Source organism: Protopterus annectens, chromosome 2.part1 (genome assembly GCF_019279795.1).
Source record: "Protopterus annectens isolate FY-2018-M chromosome 2.part1, PAN1.0, whole genome shotgun sequence".
NCBI classification, from domain to species: Eukaryota; Metazoa; Chordata; order Ceratodontiformes; family Protopteridae; genus Protopterus; species Protopterus annectens.
The window spans coordinates 554,039,760-554,061,491 of record NC_056729.1 but is presented as its reverse complement, the minus strand read 5'-3'; the positions used below and the strand labels follow the sequence as shown (position 1 = coordinate 554,061,491).

At 43.2% G+C, this 21,732-nt stretch overlaps 1 protein-coding gene across 1 annotated transcript in view; it reads left to right on the top strand.

Moving 5' to 3' along the window:
* ST3GAL5 (ST3 beta-galactoside alpha-2,3-sialyltransferase 5) overlaps positions 1-21,732 on the top strand; it is a 1,145,576-nt gene that overhangs the window by 1,026,770 nt on the left and 97,074 nt on the right. Inside the window, exon 6 of the mRNA XM_044062329.1 lies at positions 14,636-14,827. Within this exon, the coding sequence (XP_043918264.1) occupies positions 14,636-14,827 (192 nt within the window). The remainder of the gene's footprint in view (positions 1-14,635; positions 14,828-21,732) is intronic.

The window sequence follows — 21,732 nt, the reverse complement described above, 5'->3', positions numbered from 1 at the left end:
AAATTTGGACAGTGTCTCTAACAGAGGACATACCTCTTTTTCTATAGAGGGCCTAGATGTTGCTTAAGATTTGTTAGCAACGTTTTGTTATCAGTATCTGTGAAGTTTGCAGAAAATTCCATCATTTTGCTGCGGGTCACCAATACTTTCTGACAAGGTCTGATTTTTGGTCTGTCACTGACACCTTGGATGTTTACCAAGGTCCTGGATGTGGAAGCTGAAACCTTGCAGAAAGGGTTTCCTAATGTTTCTGTACTTGGACGACATGCTTCTGGTGGCCCCTAAGAGATTCCATTTTAGTAGCCCTTTCTTGTGTCCTAAAATGATTACAGACTATGTGGGTAATCATAAATGGGAAGAAGTCCTCTGTGGTGTCATTGCAGAGGAATCCTTTCATTAGAGAAGTGTTGGCCACTCTTTAACATCATTTATTCATACCCACACAAAAAGCCTAGAAAGTGCTAGCTTTCTCATCCTAGATAAGAAGGCAGAAGTGAGTTTAGGGAGAGTTTAGCATAATTGTTAAGTTCTTTACCTCCAGGTGCAAGATACGGGTTTGATTCTGACCTCTGATTATTGGCTAGGATTGTAATAGTTTTCATACTGTTAGCTTATATTTACCTGTGAACCTAAACCTTTCTTTACCTGTTTGGAGCACATGGCAGCCATCATTTTCAGTGTCCCATCCTGCACAGGAGGTTGTATCAGGTGGCAGTGAGATGCCAGTGTTTGTAGAGTCGTACCCTTACAGACAATTTTCTGGTGTCAGAGTGGTGAACTGTACCCATCAGTCTCACTGCAGTTGAGCCTGTCACAGGTTCTGATGACTAATGCCTCATTGGAGGGCTGGGGAACTCACTTGGGGTTGTCCTGATTTTAGGGCAAGAACACCCCCAACCACTTAGATAAAAGATGGTACATAAAACTATTCACACTTAGAAAGGTGCTACTTACCCTTAAAGTTTTGGAAAGTAGTTGAGGCCTGAGTTCCTCCTGCTGTAGTCATATAGCAAGGTCTTAGTGTAGTACACAAGTAAGCTGGATGGCAGACATTCATACCTTATATGCAGGCAGTGTGGTTGTGACAGTTCTTCATGACATGGAGCATCAGTGTCACAGCCACCCACATCCTAATAGAGCTGAATGTGCTGCCAGACTCATCTGTGGTTCCTTTTTCCTGTACTCTGCTAGAGCATATGATAAAGGAGACCCTGCCTGGTAAACATTTTCTGGGTTATTTGGCATCACAAGGATTGACCATTTTGCCACAAAGAAGAATGCTTTGCATTGTTTTGTCTGGGTGCACCAGAGCATGAGTGACATGGAATAGAATACCTTTTCCATGTCTGGGAAGACTCCTGCAGGCCTTCCTACCTTTTTAGTTGGTTCTACATCTGATCACCAGTGTCATAGAAGGAAGAGGATCAAAACCCATCATTATTGTCCCTTGGCGGCAAAGAAGGGTTTGGTTTCAGGTTCACATTTCTCTTGCAGTGCGGAAATCCATTCCATTACAAACCAGAGTGCCTTTGTGTCAGTTTAAGCAACAGCCTGTTCCACTTTTGGGCCTAACTGCTGTTTTAAACCTGTTGACCCTGCCAGACAAGCCTATGAAGCTGAAGGTTTTTGAGGCTACCAGAATGCAATCCATTTGCTGGATATGTTGTGCTAAGTAATAGAGGTCATTAATCTGGGCATATGGGTTAGTGCTGCCTCATCTTAGCTGGTGAGTTACAAAGTTATCCTTACCCTTTTAGACATCTGTTTTACTTGGTGCTTAGTTACTCCGTTCAGACCACCATTTCAGCATATTTTCACTTTGCACAGGATAGGACTGTAGCCTGGATATGCTTTTAAAACAGCTCTTTATGGGGAGTTCTGCCCTTCAGTCATCTTAGAAGAGGTCTTTTTTGTTTGTGACTTGAAAAGGCGTGCACTTTGTGTTTGAATGTTGTTCAGTACATTTGACATTAAGCTGTTGGGTAATATTCTTGTCGGTAGCCATTGCGTCCTACATGATGTTCATCGTGTTTCACTGTTGCAGTCCTAACCAATGGGTTATCCGGCTCCCGGTAGCCCTCGATCGGCCAGAATACCAAAGGTAAGTAAAAATGACGTCGGCTGTCATCGGTTGTAAAGGATGTCAGGGCGACCAATACAAAAGGAGGCAGCCAACGTCACTTCCTCAGTCTTCCTTGCCGTGGTGCCCGAAGCAGAAGCATTTTTTCCACGAGTGCTGGTCGGCAGTTTACCTTTTTTGTTTCCGACTACAACGCTGAAGTCAACTACAGCTAAGTACCCCATTGGGGATCCTCTTTTCTTGCCTTAACGAATGTCAGAAAAGGTTATTAATTGTCTTAGCTGTGGAAAGCAGATTCCCCATAGAGATTTTCATTCCTATTGTATTATTTGTTTAGGCCTTGACCACGATGTTCCTAATTGCGATCTTTGTGCTTCCTTTAATCCGCATTGTATTCATCGTCGGGCTAAGCTTTTAGCTAAGCATTTTGGAGTTCGGCCTAAGTTTGTCGGTATGGCGTCTGCTGGTCTTCAGGCTTCAGATATCCCCAAGAAGTGTAAAGATAAGGACAGTGACAGGCTTCTGAAGGTCAAGTCCTCGGATGATGTTAGGTTGGTCGTCAGTCATGCGGTAGCCAGTGAGGTGCCTTTGCAGCCCCTGAAGCCCGCAGATTTTCAACCGCAGGCCTTGGTTGAGACCATTTCAGAGGCCTCCAGCTTCCATTTTGCCTTCTGACCTTCCACCCGTTGTCTCTTCAGCTGGATCTGGAGCAGCAAAGCTGACTCCGGTGTCCGAGACCTCCGTTCTTCGTTCAGACAGCAAGCTCATACTGACAACTTTGGCAGTTGCTAGGCTTCCCGAGTCCTTTAGACTTACAGGTAAATCTTCCAGTCGTAAGCCTGTGAAGAAGCAGGCTCCAGTTTCCTCTCGTTCCCCTCATTCTCAAATGGTTAAAATGGCTGGTGAACTTTTGACTCTTACTAGGGGTTCACAGCCTCCTCCTTCAAAAAGAGGTAGGGATGTCTCTCCTGAGGCTTTGTCCTTTTCAGGTTCTGATACTTCTAGCATTTCTGTTGATGAAGACGTTTCTCAAGCTTTCTCTCCTTTTGAGGATTCGGATGCAGAGGAGTCCATCTCTTCTGCTTCTCCTCCAGAAGATTTATCTTTTGGTGAGTTTAAATACTCTCAGGGAACATTTTAAATGGGAAAGTCAGGATTACCCCCTTTCTAAGAAAAGGATTAGGGAGTTTTTGGATATGCCTCAGCATAAGCCTTTGGCTATTCCACCTGTGTTGGAAGTGGTTGATGATGTTTTTCTGGAAAATTCCTTGACTACAAATTCGGTTCCTCCTGCTCCCAGGAAACCTGTCAGGTACTATAGAGTCCCTGATTCTCATTTGTTTCTTTTCAGGAATCCGTTGGCTGATCCAGAGGTTATTTCTCAAGGTCCTAAAGGAGTTAAGGCCATGTTACTAAAAATCCTGTTCCTTATGACAGGGAATCTAGGAACCTAGATTGGTGGGGTAAAAGGTTTATACCTCTGCCACTCTTGCTATTAGGTCTACTAATTGTCTTTTTCATATGCTGAAGTACCAGCAGCACACCTTGGAAGCTATTAAGTCTAGGATAGCAGGTGTGCCTCAGTTGGCGGAGAGTAAGGATATGCAGGATTTGCTAAATTCTGCCAGTCTAGTCAATAAACATTCTTTACATTGTGGTTTTGACTTTCTAGAAGCCACCTGTAGGGCTGCAACTACTGGCTCTGTTATTAGAAGGCACGCTTGGCTCAGGGAGCAGCCCCTACCAGAGCCTGTTAAGGCAAAGCTTTTAGATGTACCTTTGCATAAGGACAGTCTTTTTGGCAGCAAAGCAGAGGAAGTGCTCAAGAAGATGGAAGACAAGACCAAGTCTATGCAGACCGTTAAAAGACTTTCTAAAAGTTCAGCCTCCTCGCTTTAGCAGGAATTACCCTACTAAGAGTTGGACGTTCCCTGATACCAGCAGACAGAGCCGTTCTAGAACTAGAGGTTACAAATCTTCTAGGGGACAGGTAGCTATCCCTCAAAGGTCTATGCGTTGGCAGGCTTCCTCTTCCAAGGCGGGAAGTTCTAAGTCTGCATCTCAATCTAAACATTCTCAATGACTCTGTCCAATTTCTGCCTGTTCTTGCCTGCCCGGAGAGTCTTTTAGGGGGAAGGTTGGTCCCTTTTACAAATGTCTGGGCCACTATCACGGACAACAAATGGGGACTCGGAACTGTATCCCTAGGGCACAAGTTTTCTTTCCACACCTTTCCAGTACCCAAAGGATTCCCGGACACTCCTCCAAACAAAAGGGCAGAAGTAGAAAAGAAAATTTTGTCTCTGTTAAATCTGAGAGCAATAGAATCAGTTCCTGCTCAGCAGGTAGGCCAGTGTTTCTATTCCAGACTTTTCCTAGTTCCAAAAAGAAGGCACCTGGCGTCCTATCCAAGATCTTTCCATCCTGAACTCTTTCTTGATAATTCCAAAGTTCAGAATGCTCACTCTGCATCATTTGCTGCCAATGTTAGAAAAGGATTCCTGGCTGGTAATGTTGGATCTCAAAGAAGCTTATCTGCACATCCCTATCAGGGAAAGTTGCAGGCAATACCTTCGTTTCAGGGTGGGCAAGCAACATTATCAATTCTCTGTGCTGCCCTTTGGCTTATCTACTGCTCCCAGAGTTTTCACAAAGTGCCTGGCTCCAGTCATTGCTTTTTGCAGGCAAAAGAAAATTCAGATGTATCCATACTTGGATGACTGTCTAATTCAACCAAATGCTCAGGAACAGCTGTTAAAGTATCTAGAATTAGTAAAGACTCTTCTCTCTTCCCTGGGTACACTCTCAACATGGAAAAATCAAAAATGGTGCCATCCAAAGAGATAACATTCCTGGGAGCGAGTCTGAACACAGCCGCCCAGAGGATACATCTCACCCAGGAGAAGCAGACAACTCTTTCAGTTTACTTCAAGGACTTGGCAAGCCTGTCCCAGCTCCCTGCAAGGAAATAACTGCAAGCTCTGGGATTCATGGCCTCTTGCATTCTCATGATTCCATATGCAAAACTGCATATGAGGAAATTGCAATGGTACCTCAAGAACACTTGGTGGCAACACCCACAGGACCTGGATGTGATAATTCCTCTGCTTCCATGTCTGCGGACAGAGTTTTTATGGTGGGAAACAGCCTGTCTACAAAACAAAGGCATGCCTTTTCGCCCACCCCTGACCACTCAAGTTCTTACCACAGACGAATCGGATTACACCTGGGGAGCTCACCTGGATGGCAGATGCATACAGGGAATTTGGAATTCCCAGCAGATGCACCTGCACATAAATTTAAAGGAGTTGATGGCATTCCAGCAGGCGTTACTAGCTTTCAAGCATCTTCTTTCTCCAGGGACCCTGCTTGTCAGGACAGACAACACCACAGTCATGTGGTACATCAACAAGCAGGGAGGGACTCATTCTTACCTCCTGTGCAGACAAGAGCATGAGTCTTTGGTCCATAGCAGCATCCCTGGGCCTGCATCTCCTTTAGCTCAGTTTCTTCCAGGAAGGCTCGATGTTTTGGCAGACCAGTTGAGCAGACAAACCCTGGATCCTCACGAGTGGCAGCTGAAGAGAGCAGTTTTTTTACAGCATCATTCAACGTTGGGGCAGTCTTCGAGTGGATCTCTTCTCCTCTCCAGACAACCATCTTCTACCTCTTTTTTGCAATAGACAGCATCACAGTAGAGCCTGGAGAGTGGATGCTCTGTCCTTCCCTTGGACGCTCCTGTCAGTGTATGCCTTCCCTCCTCTTCCTCTTCTTCCCAGAGTATTATTAAAGATCAGGGACGAATGACCAAGTTCTATTCTCATAGCTCTGGACTGGCCCAGACAGCATTGGTATCCACTGCTTCGCAGTCTCTCCCAATTTCCTCCTTGGCATCTTCCTCTGAAGCCTGATCTTTTGGTTCAGGAAGGGGGAAACATTCTACATCCTCATCTTTAGTCTCTCCATTTGGCAGCATGGTTCATTGTCTGAATCCATCCTTTTCTTCTTCACTTTCCCAGCAGGTGGTTGACGTGCTCAGGGAGGCCAGGAGGCCTAGCACTAGGAAGTCTTGTGCTGGCAAATGGGAAAGATTCTTTCATTGGATGCAGGCTAGAGGGGAATCTTCTTCTCAGCCTACCCTTCCTGTGATCCTGGAATACCAGGCTGATTTGCTTCAGGGGGGTCTTTCTTTTTCCTTTATCAAGATCCATGCTTCAGCCATTTCTACTCATTGTTCTTTTGAGCAACTCATTTTCTCTCATCCCTTGATGAAAATGTTTCTCAGAGGTGCTTGCAACTTAAAACATCACAGAAGGATGCCTACTCCAGCCTGGGATCTTAATTTTGTTCTAGAGAAACTCACTCTTCCTCCTTTTGAGCCAGCTGCCACTGCAGATTTAAAGTTTCTCTTGTGGACGACTGCCTTCCTCTTGGCTATAACTTCAGCAAGGAGGGTTTGAAGCTGCATGCTTTGATGGCTGTGGAGCCTTTTCTTATTTTCCATGCAGATAGGGTCTCTCTGAGAACCAACCCCTCCTTTATGCCTAAGATGGTTTCCAGCCTGACTCTTAATCAGTCCATACACCTTCCTACCTTCTTTTCTAATCCTCGAAATAGAGGTGAACGGATCCTACATTCTCTTGATGTGCATAGACAGCTAAGGTTTTACCTGGACTCGACTAAAGACCTTCGGAAATCAGCACAGCTATTGGTCAGCTTTGCCCCTGGAGCCCAGGGCAAGGCTATTTCTAAGCAAACCATTTCTAAATGAATTGCTCATTGTGTTATTTTTTGTTATTCCTTTCATGGCATGGTTCCTCCTCAAGGGGTTAGGACCCACTCAACTAGAGCAGCTTTCACTTCTGCAGCCTTTTTAAGGAGTGTCCCTACTAAAGACATTTTGGAGGCTGCCACATGGTCTTCTGTTCAGAATTTCACAAAGCATTATAATTTGCCTTTGTTTTCAAGAGCCAGGGCGGGGTTTGCCACTGCTGCTGTGCGGGGCATTATCTCCAGTCCTTGATTCTGTTGGTTCCTCCTCCCTTTTCTCTGGGCTTTGGTAATCAACCCATTGGTTAGGACTGCAACAGTGAAACACGATGAACATAGTACAGTTGTGTGCACTTAAAATAAATGTAGATGTTCGAGTGTATTCACTGTTGCAGTCCTGCTTTCCCTCCCTCCTTCCCCCTTTTCTCTTTTCCTAAGGTACAGGCTAAGTTTAGTTTAAGCCTTGTTTTCTGGGGCCTTCTAACTGTTATGGCAAGAAAGACAGAGGAAGTGACATCGGCTGCCTCCTTTTGTATCGGTCGCTCTGACGTCCTTTACAACTGACAACAGCCAACGTCATTTTTACTTACCTTTGGTATTCTGGCCGACTGAGGGCTACCAGGAGCCGGATAAACCATTGGTTAGGACTGCAACAGTGAATACACTCGAACATCTACATTTATGGTAAGTGTACACAACTGTACTTTTTGGATCTACTGGATTTGTAGGGAACCCCTATTTGGTCTTCATATTGATTAGGTGTCTCTTAGGATTGCCCTCACTGCTAAAACTGGTCTCAGAATTGACTGTAATCCAACACACTCATCTCCACATTTTTTGAAGAAGAAACCATGAGGGAGTAAAAGCCCTTTTTAACTTTGCAGCAACATTTTAATTTTTCCCCGAGAAGGGTACAGGAGGTAAGGGAGGTGGACCATGTTTTCTTAATTTTTGCTCTGGGTAAAGGGTATAGCTTTTGCTATAAGCCGTGGTGGTGCAGCGGTAGCGTTGTTGCCTCACAGCAAGAGGTTCTCCCATTTAATTCTCGGCTGGAGCGCCTTCTGTGTGGAGTCTGCATGTCCTCCCCGTGGTTGAGTGGCGTTCGAAAGACATGCGTGAATAGGCGTGCCTTCGTTGAAGGTTTGGCGTCGAGCTGGCACCTCGGCACCGTAAAAATCTACTGCCAATCATTAGCAGACCGGAGTTCCGCTGTGGCGACCCATAACCGGGAAAAGCCAAAAGAAAAACAACAAAGGGTATAGCTTTTGCTAAATACATCTTTATTCCCATATAGTTTGGCTAATTGCTCCTTTTCCATTGCTTTTAAAGGTCACTGCAGCAGAAGTATATGACTGATTCCAGTACCTGTTGTAAGAGCATGTCCATGTCTGACATTTGTGCTGCAGCTACTTTATGGATTAATGACTGTTCACACCTTCAAGTTCTGCTGCTTGGTCTGTGATGCCAGGAGTCGGACCTTATTGGCATCTCACTGCCTTAGGACTTTACCTTCTCAACTCTTTTCTGAACATAAGGGCTTCTGTCTCCTTTAGAGGTGTTTTTGGTATTGCTTGGGGGTATATGTGATCATTACTCAGTACAGACCACCACTTGTGCTAAGGTATAACAGATACTCCTTCCTTATGAGTCAGTATTTCAGAGGGTCCTCTGCATTGAGTACTCATTACCTTCCGCTATCCCTCTATGACTTGATGACAATTCCAAAAGCAAGTCCTGTAAATCTTGCAAGTTTATGATGTTATGCTCTTGTTTCTTGAGTCTTTAGTGGTTCACCTGATGTTCATCGTGTTTCACTGTTGCAGTCATTACAATTGGTTATCCTGCTGGCAGGCTACCCGCAGTCTGCCTGAATTCCAAAGTCTAGGTCCGACGTCGGTTGCTGTCGTCTCCTTCCTGACGTCAGTGCACCAGGGGTATAAAAGATGCAGCCAACGCCTTTTTCTTCAGTCTTTCTTGCTGTGCGGTGCCCGAAGCAAAAGCAGTTCGCAAGTGCCGGTCGGCCGACTCCTGAGATTTTTAAATTCGATTTTCAGATCCGAAGTCTTCATTAAAGCTACGTACCCCGTTGGGGAAACATTTTTCTTGCTCCAGTCAGATGTCAGAAAAAGTTAATAATTGTATTTCTTGTGGGAAGCAAATACCTCATAAGGATTTTCATTCTTACTGTATTCCTTGCCTAGGCCTGACCACGACGTTGCTAGTTGTCGGTTTTGTGCTAGATTTAACCAACGCAACATTAAGTGTCGGTACGATTTTGCATTTCATTATTTTGTCAGAAGATTTAACTATATAATGCCGTCGGAGCAACTGACTACTGGGGTTTATAAAAAGCGCAAAGAAAAGGACAGGCACCCGAGGTCCAAAACCGACGACGAGGCTTCTGCTAGGCCTGTCGCTGGTCTCAGTGAGGCGCTTTCGCAGCTCCTGACGCCCGCTACCTCAGAGCCACAGGCCACTTCCGACTCCCTCGTGGAGCCGACTAGGCCACTGGAAACTCAAGGTATTGGACACTCGGAAGCTATTCCCTCAGATGGGTCCGGAGCCGCTGAGCAGGCATAGGCTTCTGAGGGTGTTTTCAAGCCTACACAGTTATATGTAAAACCAACTTCAGCTTCAAAGGCAAAGACTAAAGCAGCTCTAAAGACAAAGAAACAAGTACAGCATTCTCCTGGACAGGCCTCCATGCCTAAAAAACAGATGCTTAAAATGGCCGAAGACCTAATTACTTTGATCAGGGGTTACCATCCCCGTCCTGATAAGAGGCCTAGGCAAGAGATAGAATATGCATCTTCAGATCAGGTTTCCATTTCCTCTGATTCCTCTTCTGACCAGGAATATTCTCTTCCTCCCTATGAGGATTCTGATGCTGAAGAATCTATTCCTTCAGCCTCTCCTCCTGAGGATTATTCTTTTGGGGAAACCCTGCATACTATGAGGGAGCATTTCCACTGGGAGAGCCAAGATTACTCAGAATCCAAGAAAAGGCTCAGAGACTTCCTTTTATTACATCAGCATAGGCCCCTTGCTGTCCCTCCTGTTTTAGACATTGTAGATGATGTATTTTCAGAGTCCGGACTGTCTCCTGACTCTTTGCCACCAGCTCCTGTTAAGCCAGACAGATACTACATAGTTCCTGATTCACATAAATTTCTTTATAAAAACCCGGCTGCAGACCCAGAAACTGTCTGTCAGGGTCCCAAAGGGGTCAAGGCGTCCACTGCAAAAAACCCTATACCCTCTGATAGGGATTCCAGGTCCCTGGACAGATGGGGGAAAAAGATTTATACTTCTGCTACCTTGGCTGTAAGAGCTTTAAATTGTCAATTTCATATGCTTAAATATCAGCAATATCTAATGTCACTGCTTAAACAAAAAATGTGGACAAATTCAGAATGTGCAGAAAAAAAGAAGTGCAGGATTTATTGCATGCTGCTGAACAAGTAGGAAAGCATACTTTGCAATGTGGTTTTGATTCTCTAGAGGCCCCTTGCAGGGCCGCTGTTACAGGTTCTGTCATTAGGAGACATGCTTGGTTAAAAGAACAGAATCTGCCTGATCATGTTAAAGCAAAATTATTAGATGCTCCACCACAACATGATACCTTGTTTGGATTCAAAGCAGAAGAGGTTTTGAAGAAAATGGAGGACAAAGCTAAATCTATGCAAACAGTCAAGGATTTCTTACAGGTACAGCCTTCCAGATTTAGCAGGAACTGGCCTGCAAAGAATTGGTCCTTTCCAGTGTCAGATAGGCCACAAAGAGGTAGGTACAGACGCCCCAGAGGCAGATCACAGCCCCAAGGCTCATACAGGCCTAAACAATGGAGTGCTTCAACCTCCAAAAACGGAGAAGAAAAATCACAGCCATACAGGAAACAGTCTCAATGACTTCCCCCTGCCAGCACCAAGCACTTATCTTCTGGCAGCTCCCTTGGGGGGAAAACTTGCACTTTTTGCTCAAAACTGGCACATGATCACTCGAGACAAATGGGTCTTAAGTATCGTATCCCAGGGCTACAGGCTCCACTTTCACACCCTGCCAAGGCCAAACAGCATGCCAGACCTGCCACGCAATCAGTGGGCAGAGGCACAAAAACAAGTTTCATCCCTCATGGACATGAGGGCCTTTCAGCAAGTACCACAGCAAGAGCAGGGACAGGGATTTTACTCAAGACTATTCTTGGTGCTCAGAAAGGACAAAACCTGGAGACCAATACTGGACTTGTCTATCCTGAACACATTCCTGGACATTCCAAAATGCAAAATGTTAACTCTGCAGCAGCTTCTGCCCATGCTGGGCAAGAAGGCTTGATTTGTGACTTTAGACCTAAAAGAGGCATACCTGCATGTCCCAATCAGACAATCATGCAGAAGATACCTCAGATTTATAGCTGGCTCAATGCTTTACCAATTCTCTGCACTGCCCTTTGGCTTATCTACTGCGCCCATGGTCTTCACAAAGTGCCTGGCACCAGTAATTGCTTTTTGCAGACAAAGAGGAATTCAGATATATCCTTACTTGGACGACTGCCTTATTCAAGCAGAGAACAAGGACACTCTACTACAGCATCTTGCGTTTGTAAAAACATTACTTGCAGGCCTAGGGTACACAGTAAACGAAAATAAATCAAAACTCGTACCCTCTCAAGAGATAATATTCCTTGGTGCAAGCTTAAATACAACTGCCCAGAAACACAGACAACTGACTACTTATTTCAAAATGTTGGCAACAAAGACCCAGTTATCTGCAAGAAAAATTCTGCAGGCTTTGGGCTGCATGGCATCCTGCATTCTGCTAATTCCATATGCAAGACTGCATATGATGAAACTTCAATGGTATCTGAAAAGTGTTTGGACTCAACATTGCCACAGCCTGGAAACAATAATTACCCTCATTCCTTGCCTGCAACAGGAGTTTCGATGGTGGGCAAAAGCCTGTCACCACAACATGGGACAGCCATTCACCTTACCCACAGCCAGGCAGACATTGACAACAGATGCATCAGATTATGCCTGGGGGGGCCCATATGGCAGGAAGATGTATTCAGGGCACATGGTCCGCAAGTCAAATGCATCTGCATATCAATAAAAAAGAGATGCTAGCAGTTCAAAATGCCCTGACAGCCTTCAAGGATCTACTTCATCCAGGACAACTACCGGTAAACATGCACAATACCACAGTCATGTGGTACATAAATAAGCAAGGGGGCACACATTCCTACCCCCTCTGCAGACTAGCCATGAACTTGTGGGACACAGCATTGACTTACCAAGTACATCTTCAAGTACAATTCCTGCCAGGAAGGATAAATACCCTGGCAGATGAACTAAGCAGAAACCTGATGGATCCCCATGAGTGGAAATTGGACCCACAAGTCTTCAACATGATAACAAGGAACTGGGGATGCCCGGACATAGACCTGTTTGCCTCTCCTCACAATTGCCAATTACAAAGATTCTGCACAAGGACTTATCACAAGCAAGCATGGAAAGTGGATGCTCTAGCTTTCAGCTGGAAAAACCTAACTGTATATGCCTTTCCTCCACTGCCTCTCCTCCCCAAGGTACTCCTCAAGGTCAGACAAGAGAAGCCAAAAATTATTCTGATTGCCCCAGACTGGCCCCGCCAGCACTGGTACCCAATCTTAAAGAGCTTGTCCCAATGCCCAGCTTGGACACTACCTCAAATTTCTCACTTATTGACTCAACAAGACAGTCAGATACTGCACAGCCAACTCAGGACCCTAAACCTGGCAGCATGGCGGATAATGTAGCCATTCAAGGCACACCTCTTTCTAAAGCAGTTATGGATGTTATTTTGGAGGCCAGGAGGCCTAGCACCAGAAAATCTTATGCAGAAAAATGGAAGAGATTCTGTGCTTGGAACCAGGCACAAGGTATTGACACGATTGTTCCAAATATTCCTCAGATTTTGCAATATCTAACTGAGATGCTGGATAAAGGCCTTTCCTTTTCATCCATTAAAATTCATGCCTCTGCCATTTCAGCTCATTACAATACAGAACTGCCTATTTTTTCTCATCCATTACTAAGGCAGTACCTCAGAGGGGCCAAAAACATAAGACCCCCAAGGAGAGCACCAATACCTGCATGGGACCTCAACTATGTCTTGGAAAAACTTACACTGCCTCCCTTTGAGCTAGCCTCTGCAGCTGATATAATCCTGGAAAACAGCTCTGCTCCTAGCAATAACCTCCGCTAGACGAGTCTCAGAGTTATAGGCACTCATGGCTGTGGAACCTTTTATCATTTTCCATCCTGACAGGGTTTCTCTGAGGACAAACCCTACATTTATGCCTAAGGTAGTGACCAGTGTGGCCCTTAACCAAACAATTCACTTGCCTACCTTTTACCCAAACCCACAGAATAAGGGTGAGAGACTTCTGCATTCTTTGGATATTCACAGACAGCTAAGCTTCTGCTTGGACAGAACCAAAGCTTTCAGAAAGACTGAACAACTTCTAGTAGCATATGCTGCAGGATCACAAGGAAAGCCTATCTTAAAGCAGACTATTTCAAAGTGTATAGGCCACTGCATTCGTTTCTGCTATTCACAGCATGGCAAATCAGTGCCCAAGGGCATTAGGCCACATTCCACCAGAGCAGCAGCCACTTCAGCAGCCTTCCTCAGAGGAGTACCAACCAAAGACATCTTAGAGGCTGCAACTTGGGAGTCCTTTACAAAGCACTATCACTTACCTCTCTATTCTAAATCCAGGGCAGGCTTTGCCACTGCAGTCCTGCAGGGCCTGATAGCCTCTCCTAATCCTATTTAGCACCAGCATCCCAACCATAGCTTTGGGATTCAACCCAATTGTAAGTGAAACACGCTGAACATAGTACAGTTGTGTACACTTGCTATAAATGTAGATGTTTGAGTGTATGCACTGTTGCAGTCCAGGTTACCCTCCCTCCATCCCCCTTTTCCTTGCTGGGACTTATCTGTACTTCTCTATTCTACACAACCTATGTGGTGTATTTGCTTGTAGATGAAGGAAAAGTTGTTTTTTGGTTATGCATGCTTTTTGGCATTAGTGGGCCTACCATTTTAGGAGTACCTGACATCTGGGGCAAGAAAAGCTGAAGAAAATGGCGTCGGCTGCATCTTTTATACCCCTGGTGCACTGATATCAGGGAGGAGGCGAGAGCAACCAATGCCGGGCCTAGACATTGGAACTCAGGCGACTGCGGGTAGCCTGCCAGCAGGATAACCCAGTTGTAATGACTGCAACAGTGAATACACTCGAACATCTACATTTATGGTAGGTACCCAACTGTACTTTCTGCCTCATTAGTGGGCAGAACTGGAGCATGTGGAGCTAACCCCGACTGTTGGTTAACTCTCCAAGTAACTGTACTGTAGGTAGAAAATCCACACATAATTGGAAGTTTAAGTAAAGGGAGACAACCACATAAACCAGTATTATCACTGTGTACTTGTGTTTAGTCAATTTATAGAATATGTTAATCCTAAATAATAAACACCTTTAACTGTGACTCTTAGGTCTAGATTGTGATGTCATGGTATGTACTAATGGGAGGCTTGCATGTTCTCAAACTTGTGTCCTAGAGACAGCAATAATTTTGTTCCAAGAATGGATCTAAAGAAAAGCAAACCATTTTTATGTACTTCAGATGAGTTGTCTCATTTAGATAATATAGTGATTGATTATACATGTTATTTAATAAAATGTAGCATGTTACATTTGATAAATATTAATTCACTGTACTTTTTTCTTTTAAGCCTTGGTGGCACAGTATGTTTTTCTGGAAGGAAGTTCCTGAAAAAATCCCAGTCAACTCAAATAATTTCAGAATGCTGAATCCTCTTGTTATGACAGAAACCGCTCTTGGCCTGCTGCAGTATCCAGAACCTGAGAATAATTGGCTCTGGAGACTGATCTGGAGACACAGCCTATTTTCTGGATGGAAAAAGGTAAAATGCTTCCCCTTATTTCACCTACATTGAACATTCTGCACCCACAGCACTTTGTAGCATTGGCTGAAAAAGAGTCTGGATGCATTCAGTCAAATTTGTGTACATTTGGTAAATGTTTTGTGAGGAAATTCACAGAGGTTGGGATCTTTGTATGCATTCTGTTGTATCTGAGAACAGCTGCACACACTAGAGTGAAAGGGAGGAAAAGAGAAGCAAGCGGTTTCATGAAAAATTTCAGTAGGAAATATATTACTTTTTAAATGTGATGGAAAAGTTGAAAAACAATGGCAGGTGCCGTTATGGCCATGAGAAAGTAATGGATAGCAAGAAGCACCAAAAATATCCTGAAACCTTTGAGAGTGAATCCGGAGGAGGAATATAATTTATTAACAATTCCTGCAGTAAGCTAATCAGCAGAGAAGGTTGTGCCGAAGTTGCTGTATACTAAGTCAGTGCTAGCAGTATACTAAGGTAGTATGTCTGGCTGCTTGGCACATGACAGATGCATTATGGCTGCCTTTTTTTGTAAGGGTGAAGGCTGGAGTCACAGTCACCATTTATGTGGCAGGTCCACAGTTTGAACTTTTCTCATGTCTCTCACCTGTGTAAAAGGGGTCTTTATCACATTGTTGAATCCCACATCGGTGAATACCTCTGAGTCGAACACCTATTAATCAAAGCTCCTAATAAGCGAATGGGCTTTTCAGCAAATTTTTTGCTTGGGCAAACCAGCAGTAGGCCACCCTAGTGAATGTGAACAAAATCATAAAACTTAACATCTACCCAGGTGGGAGGCTGTGCTCCCCCCAACTAAATGGTTCCACTTTGAATCATCGAAAGCTTGAAACATCGAAATTCTGATCATTGAGACCAGAACATCAAGTTTCAAACCATCAAAGATTCAAAGGGAACGTAAAAAAAAGAAAAAAAACTCTAAAAACTATTTTATGCAGGGAGGTGTCACCCCTCTGCACCACCCATGTGGGGGGCTGGGCCTCCCCCAACTTTAATATACCAACTCTGAGATTGCACTACAGTGGAATAAAGGGAAATCTCAGTTTTAGTGCTATATGCAGAAGCGCTAAACGGGATATTTCCCGTACCCTGTCTGCAGTGCCATCACAGACATGGCACATTCACAGACACAGTGTGCAGGGCACCTTGCTGCCCTGCAGAAACACTAGCTTTTTCCCTTTTTTACTTACCTTTTTCTTCCCCTTGACATATGAATTACGATGGTTTAGAATTTCAATGTTTTCAAGTGGAACTAACTAAGTATACCAACTCCAAGATTGCACTACAGTGGGGGAAAGTGCAAATTCCAGATGGTGGCAGACTGTTTTGTTTTCCTAGGAAAACTTCCACTGAAAAGTCTGTTCACTGAATAGGAGCTTCGATGAGTAGGTGTTCAACGAAGAGGTATTCACTGATGTGGGATTTGACAAGGTGATATAGACCTGTGTAAAAGAATTATAGGGTAGGGTGCACTTTGCTGCTGCTGTGCAGCTGGCCTGATGCATGCACCACTCTCTATCAATATATGGAATACCCACACCCTTACTTTCAGATATTGTCAGTGAGCCCCCACCTTTCCTTTCAGGTACTGTCAGAGACTGACCCTACCCTTCCTTTCAGATATTGTCAATGAGACCCCACCATTTCTTTTAGGTACTATCAGAGAGAGACCCCACCCTTCCTTTTAGGTACTGTCAGAGAGAAACCACAGCCTTCCTTTTAGGTACTGTGAGGAGAGACCCTACCTTTCCTTTCAGGTACTGTCAGAGAGCCCCCACCCTTCCTATTAGGTACTGTCAGAGAGAGACCACACTCTTTTGTGTACTATCAGAGAGAGACCCTACCCTTCCTTTCAGGTATTGTTAGAGAGCCCCCACCCTTCCTTTTAGGGACTGTCAGAGGACCCCCACCCTTCCTTTTAGGTACTGCCAGAGAGAGACCACACCTTTCCTTTTAGGTACTGCCAAAGGGAGACCACACCCTTCCTTTTATGTACTGTCAGAGAGAGACCCTACCCTTCCTTTCAGGTACTGTCAGAGAGCCCCCACCCTTCCTCTTAGGTACTGTCAGAGAGAGACCACACCCTTTCGGGTACTATCAGAGAGCGACCCTACCCTTCCTTTTAGGTACTGTGAGAGAGAGACCCCACTCTTCCTTTTTAGGTACTGTCAGAGAGAGACCCTACCCTTCCTTTCAGGTACTGTTAGAGAGCCCCCACCTTTCCTTTTAGGGACTGTCACAGAGACCCCACCCTTCCTTTTAGGTACTGCCGGAAAGAGACCCCACCCTTCCTTTTAGGTACTGCCAGAGAGAGGCCACATCCTTCCTTTTAGGTACTTTGAGAGAGAGACCCCACCCTTCCTTTTTAGATACTGTCAGAGAGAGACCCCACCTTTCCTTTTTACATACTGTCAGAGAGGGACCCTACCATTCCTTTCAGGTACTGTAAGAAAGTCCCCACCCTTTCTTTTAGGTACTGTCAGAGAGAGACCATGCCCTTCCTTTTAGGTATTGTCAGAGAGAGACTCTAACCTTCCTTTCAGATATTGTCAGATAGAGACCCTAACCTTCCTTTCATCTACTGTTGGAGAGCACCCACCACTCTTCTTGTACTCCCAGAGAGCCCTTGACTGTGGTGTCACTTGAGGGTACCAAGCTATGTAGTAAGGACAGAAAGGTAATGGAGGCAGGTGGCGTTTATGTCTGTGAGGAGTAACATTGTCAGGTATGTTCTTTAGATGTAACTTAAAACCATGGTCCCTTCTGCCTCTTCTCATAATAGCTGTGGATGTTCAGAGCTGCAAAGAAAACTATTCAGTGTAGAGTAAGACTGTTAATGTAACAATAGACTTACATGGAAAATGATTTAATAAAATGTGAAATGAAGTATTAAAATGCAGTAAATAACTAACCATCCCACACCTGTGTTATCAACCATGATTTCTAGTGTACTAACTGTTAAATATGTATGTTTTTATTTCTCAAGCTCACCTAATACTGTGCATTGTGTTTAGTTTATCTCTTTTTTTGGGGCATGCCCAAGTCTGCAATATGCCTCTGCATTTGGACTAGATATGTGATGCAAGTGTTCTCATGCAATTTGCATGTCATATTATTTCCTAATGTTAATTTTTGTCATATTGTCATCTTAGGCACATCAAAATGTTTTCCTGTGTGCTTGTTTCTGAGAGTTTTTCTGATATAATTTGCTTTTCTCTTCTGAATAACCAGGGTATGGGTAATTTTTGCAGGACTTACATAACATAAACGCATGTTTTATTTTTGTAAAGTTTTTAGACTTGCAGCATATCCCACATGACGTTACAAGAGTGAAGTATGGGAATAGAGGAACCCATACACCTCATTGCTATGTTGTTCTCTGTTGCTTCAGTTTATTCCCGGTTGTTCATATACCTGCCAGCATTACCTTTTACTAAAAAACAATCTCTTGCTTTCAGATTATTCTACTATCTGGAATGTAGTCATGTTGCTGTTTGTAGATGAGATCACTTAAAGTTGCACTTAGGAAAGTGCAGTTAAGCATAACATTACTAAGTGAGTTTGTCATTAATGTCCATTCCTTAATGTGAGGAAAAGGAATAAAGTTATAGAATTCAAACTGTCTACCGCTGATGAGTTTAAAGAGCACTGACATTATTTCCAGGCTTTTTATTTAACTTTGAGCTGCTGCATTATTGAATGTGATGTTACATTTTACTCAGTTAAACATGCAGTCGTTTTTTTTTTTTTTTTTTTCCTTTGACCTACCCATGTTTTCTCGGGGCATACACCTTCAAAATAATTCAGGTTGGGCTTTCAGACAGGGTTTTTGGACACAGTAACAAAGCTTTCTTTAGAAAACAAAACCAGGTAATTTCTTGACATATGAACACGTTTAATTCTGTTCCACTGCTGTCAGTCAGTTTAAAAAATAAGCTTGTCTGCTTGCATTGTCAAGTTAGCGGTGTAACTTTTCTGGAAGTATTTGTGTTTGTTATTATTTCTTTATTGTCATTTGTTTACCAGGAAAGTACACTGGGCCAAGAAGAACCCATTTTCAGTGGTGGCCCGGGAGAAAAGTATAAAATGACATAATATTGGAACAGTTTGTATTAACAAGAAGCATAGTTATAACAGGCAGCATAGATACAAAAAATACATTATGAAAATATAGGTGGTACAGACAGATAATATACAAACACAAGGCATTGAAGTAAATCCAAGGTACATGTTCTAGTACATTCTAAAGTAAGTTTACACTCTGGAGTACACTCAATTATGAATGTAGACGTTGAATAATATAGGAAGAATTAGAATAACTGTGTAAAGATATGTATTAGAGGTAGGGAGAGGTTGGTGCTAGGAGTGATGATTGTGAAGAAGTAATAGGAGCACTGAAATGTAGCAGTCTGTACAGTACCATAGGCAAGGAGGTATTTGGGTACCGAAGATTGTGCAGAGTAACACAGTAGGCAAATGGAGGTGAACTGAATCAAACTTTGTACCTTTGACTTCAGGAAGCAGCTTGATAACAGCTCAGAGCCTCAGTCCTGTGTGCTAAACATTAGACTAAGATGGGAGCAAGGAAGACGTTTGCTGCACATTTGTTTGACATTCAGAAGTGTAAACACTAAAATACCTCTTATGCTACTTCAGAATGTCGTTATCTTGGAGAATTTCCCTTGCAATGAGGTAAATCTGTTCCAGAGTTAGTATACTTGGGTACTAGAGATGTGAAAAGTACAGCTCCGAGATTGAGGGGTGTGAGGGGGAATACCTTGGGAAAAAGTCATTGATAGTGTTGCAGGTGGTTTTCATTTTTGCTTTTGTCTTTTAACATCACACATTACTGTTCACAGTTTTATAAACAACTTCTTTATTGCTGTTATTAAGTAGACATAGTTACGTTATTGACATTCCAATAACAAACTTTATATAATTTCGCACTGCATTAATTTTCATACTTCTTGATCATAACAGCATTCGTCTTGTCCCCATTACTTTCACTGTATTTCTGTAATTTCTTGAGCATACTTCTAAACATTTTTATTAGTATATTTGTTATGGAGAGAAGTGAAGAAGTCATAATAAATTACTGCAGTAAAATTAACATACAAAATATTTGATGGTAACAGACTGGATCTTAATATATTAAAATGCTTATCAGGATATATAACTGAAAATGGAAGAGCGTTTAGAAGACGTTAGGACCATGAGATGTAAATAGGTTTAAATATATTGCATTCTTACAAATAGCAATCTGCTTAATGAATAACCCAGCACAGTTAAACTGACCTGCCTGTACTACTAATAATTTATAAATTGTGCCTTTTATGCCTTCATCTAATGATACAGTAGTAAATGTGACATAAATAACTACTTACAGAATAATTGTCCTTTTGAAAATCTACTCTGACTATAAGTGACTGTAGGTAAAACTACAGTAATTTCTTCTGAGGCCAAATAAGAGTCATGTGGCTTGCTTTACATCCTTCTGGAACATTCCTTTACTACTGAGAACAATACACCACTGTTAAGTATATGGGTGACACTTACTTTCACCTACAAAAAGAATGTGGCAAGGTAAGGCATTTAGAAAGGTAATGTCAGCTACACCTGAGTAGCTAAGGGGTATGTCTTCTCTCTGTTTCTTATTATCCTCCTCATATTATATCAGTATCCTATTTGGATGCAGGACATCATTATTCTTTTGGGAAAACTTGGCTAGGCTTAGAAAGCCCCCTGGGTCGTCCTAGTAACAGTCTCTGAATGTTTTAATTCTAGTAAATTGGGAGTTGCGCCTGTATAGTCTCCTTGAGGACATTTTCTTACCATTCTAAAGGACTGTTGCATGGTTAGCATGATTTTTATATACTCTTGTCCTTGTCCCATCCCCTCTGGTAGATTGTTTCCCTTTTTACTGGCCATGCCCCTGAGGTCTCATCCACTTGTATTGTGCCATATTTTGTAAAGCTTTTGGGTGATGTAATGATAGAATGGTCAGGCTGGTGGCAAAATGGTAAATGCCACTGCTCCAGTGTCTAAGGTTATATCTTGGTCTCCAAGTACTGTCTGAGTGAAGAATGCATGTTCTGTTGGTGCTTATGGGGGTGTTCTTTGTATGCTGCAGCTTCCTCTCACAATCCAAACACATGCTTACTCAGGCTGATTGGCTTCTATAATACGTGGCCCAGTAAATATCCTGTAGAACTTTTTCCCCTTATAAAAGAGTGTTTAACTTAATGAAGCTAGGGCAGGGTCAACCAGATTCTATTGTCTATTCGTTTTGGGGGCTGTTGATGACTTTTTTTTAAATATAATATATACTAGGTATCTTTTTGCAGGGTTCGTCAAGATACATTAGGATGGTTTGTCAATGTTTTGTTGTTAAAACAAACTCTGCTTTTGCATGAGTGAACTCTGTATGGGTGAACTGAAGTAAGATCACGTGCAAGTTCTTGACTATGTGATGTGAAAGAAATACAGTAATGTAACCATGGTCTTTTATTTTCATTATTTTAAACCTTGTAGGCTCAAAGCAGCGTGTCTGGGTAGGCAGTTGGGATGGGGGCAGTGCCCATGTACGAATGGAATGACTGCAGTTCTGGCTTGCTTTGCAAGAGTAATGTGCATTTGAGTGAAAAAGACTGGCCACAAGCTCTGAACTCTTGAGTATTGCTTATGTGAAAAAAAAGAGAGTAATTACCTTAATGACAGTGTCGTCTTTTTTTGTTGTTGTTGTTTTTGATTTTAACCTTGCAAGATCAAATCAGATACTGTGGATGGGGGTAGGCAGTGGAGATTGGGAGCTATGTGTGAAAGAAACAACTGGCCCTAGTGTTTACTGTTGTTGTAATTACAGCTTTGCAAAACTGTAATACTTTTCT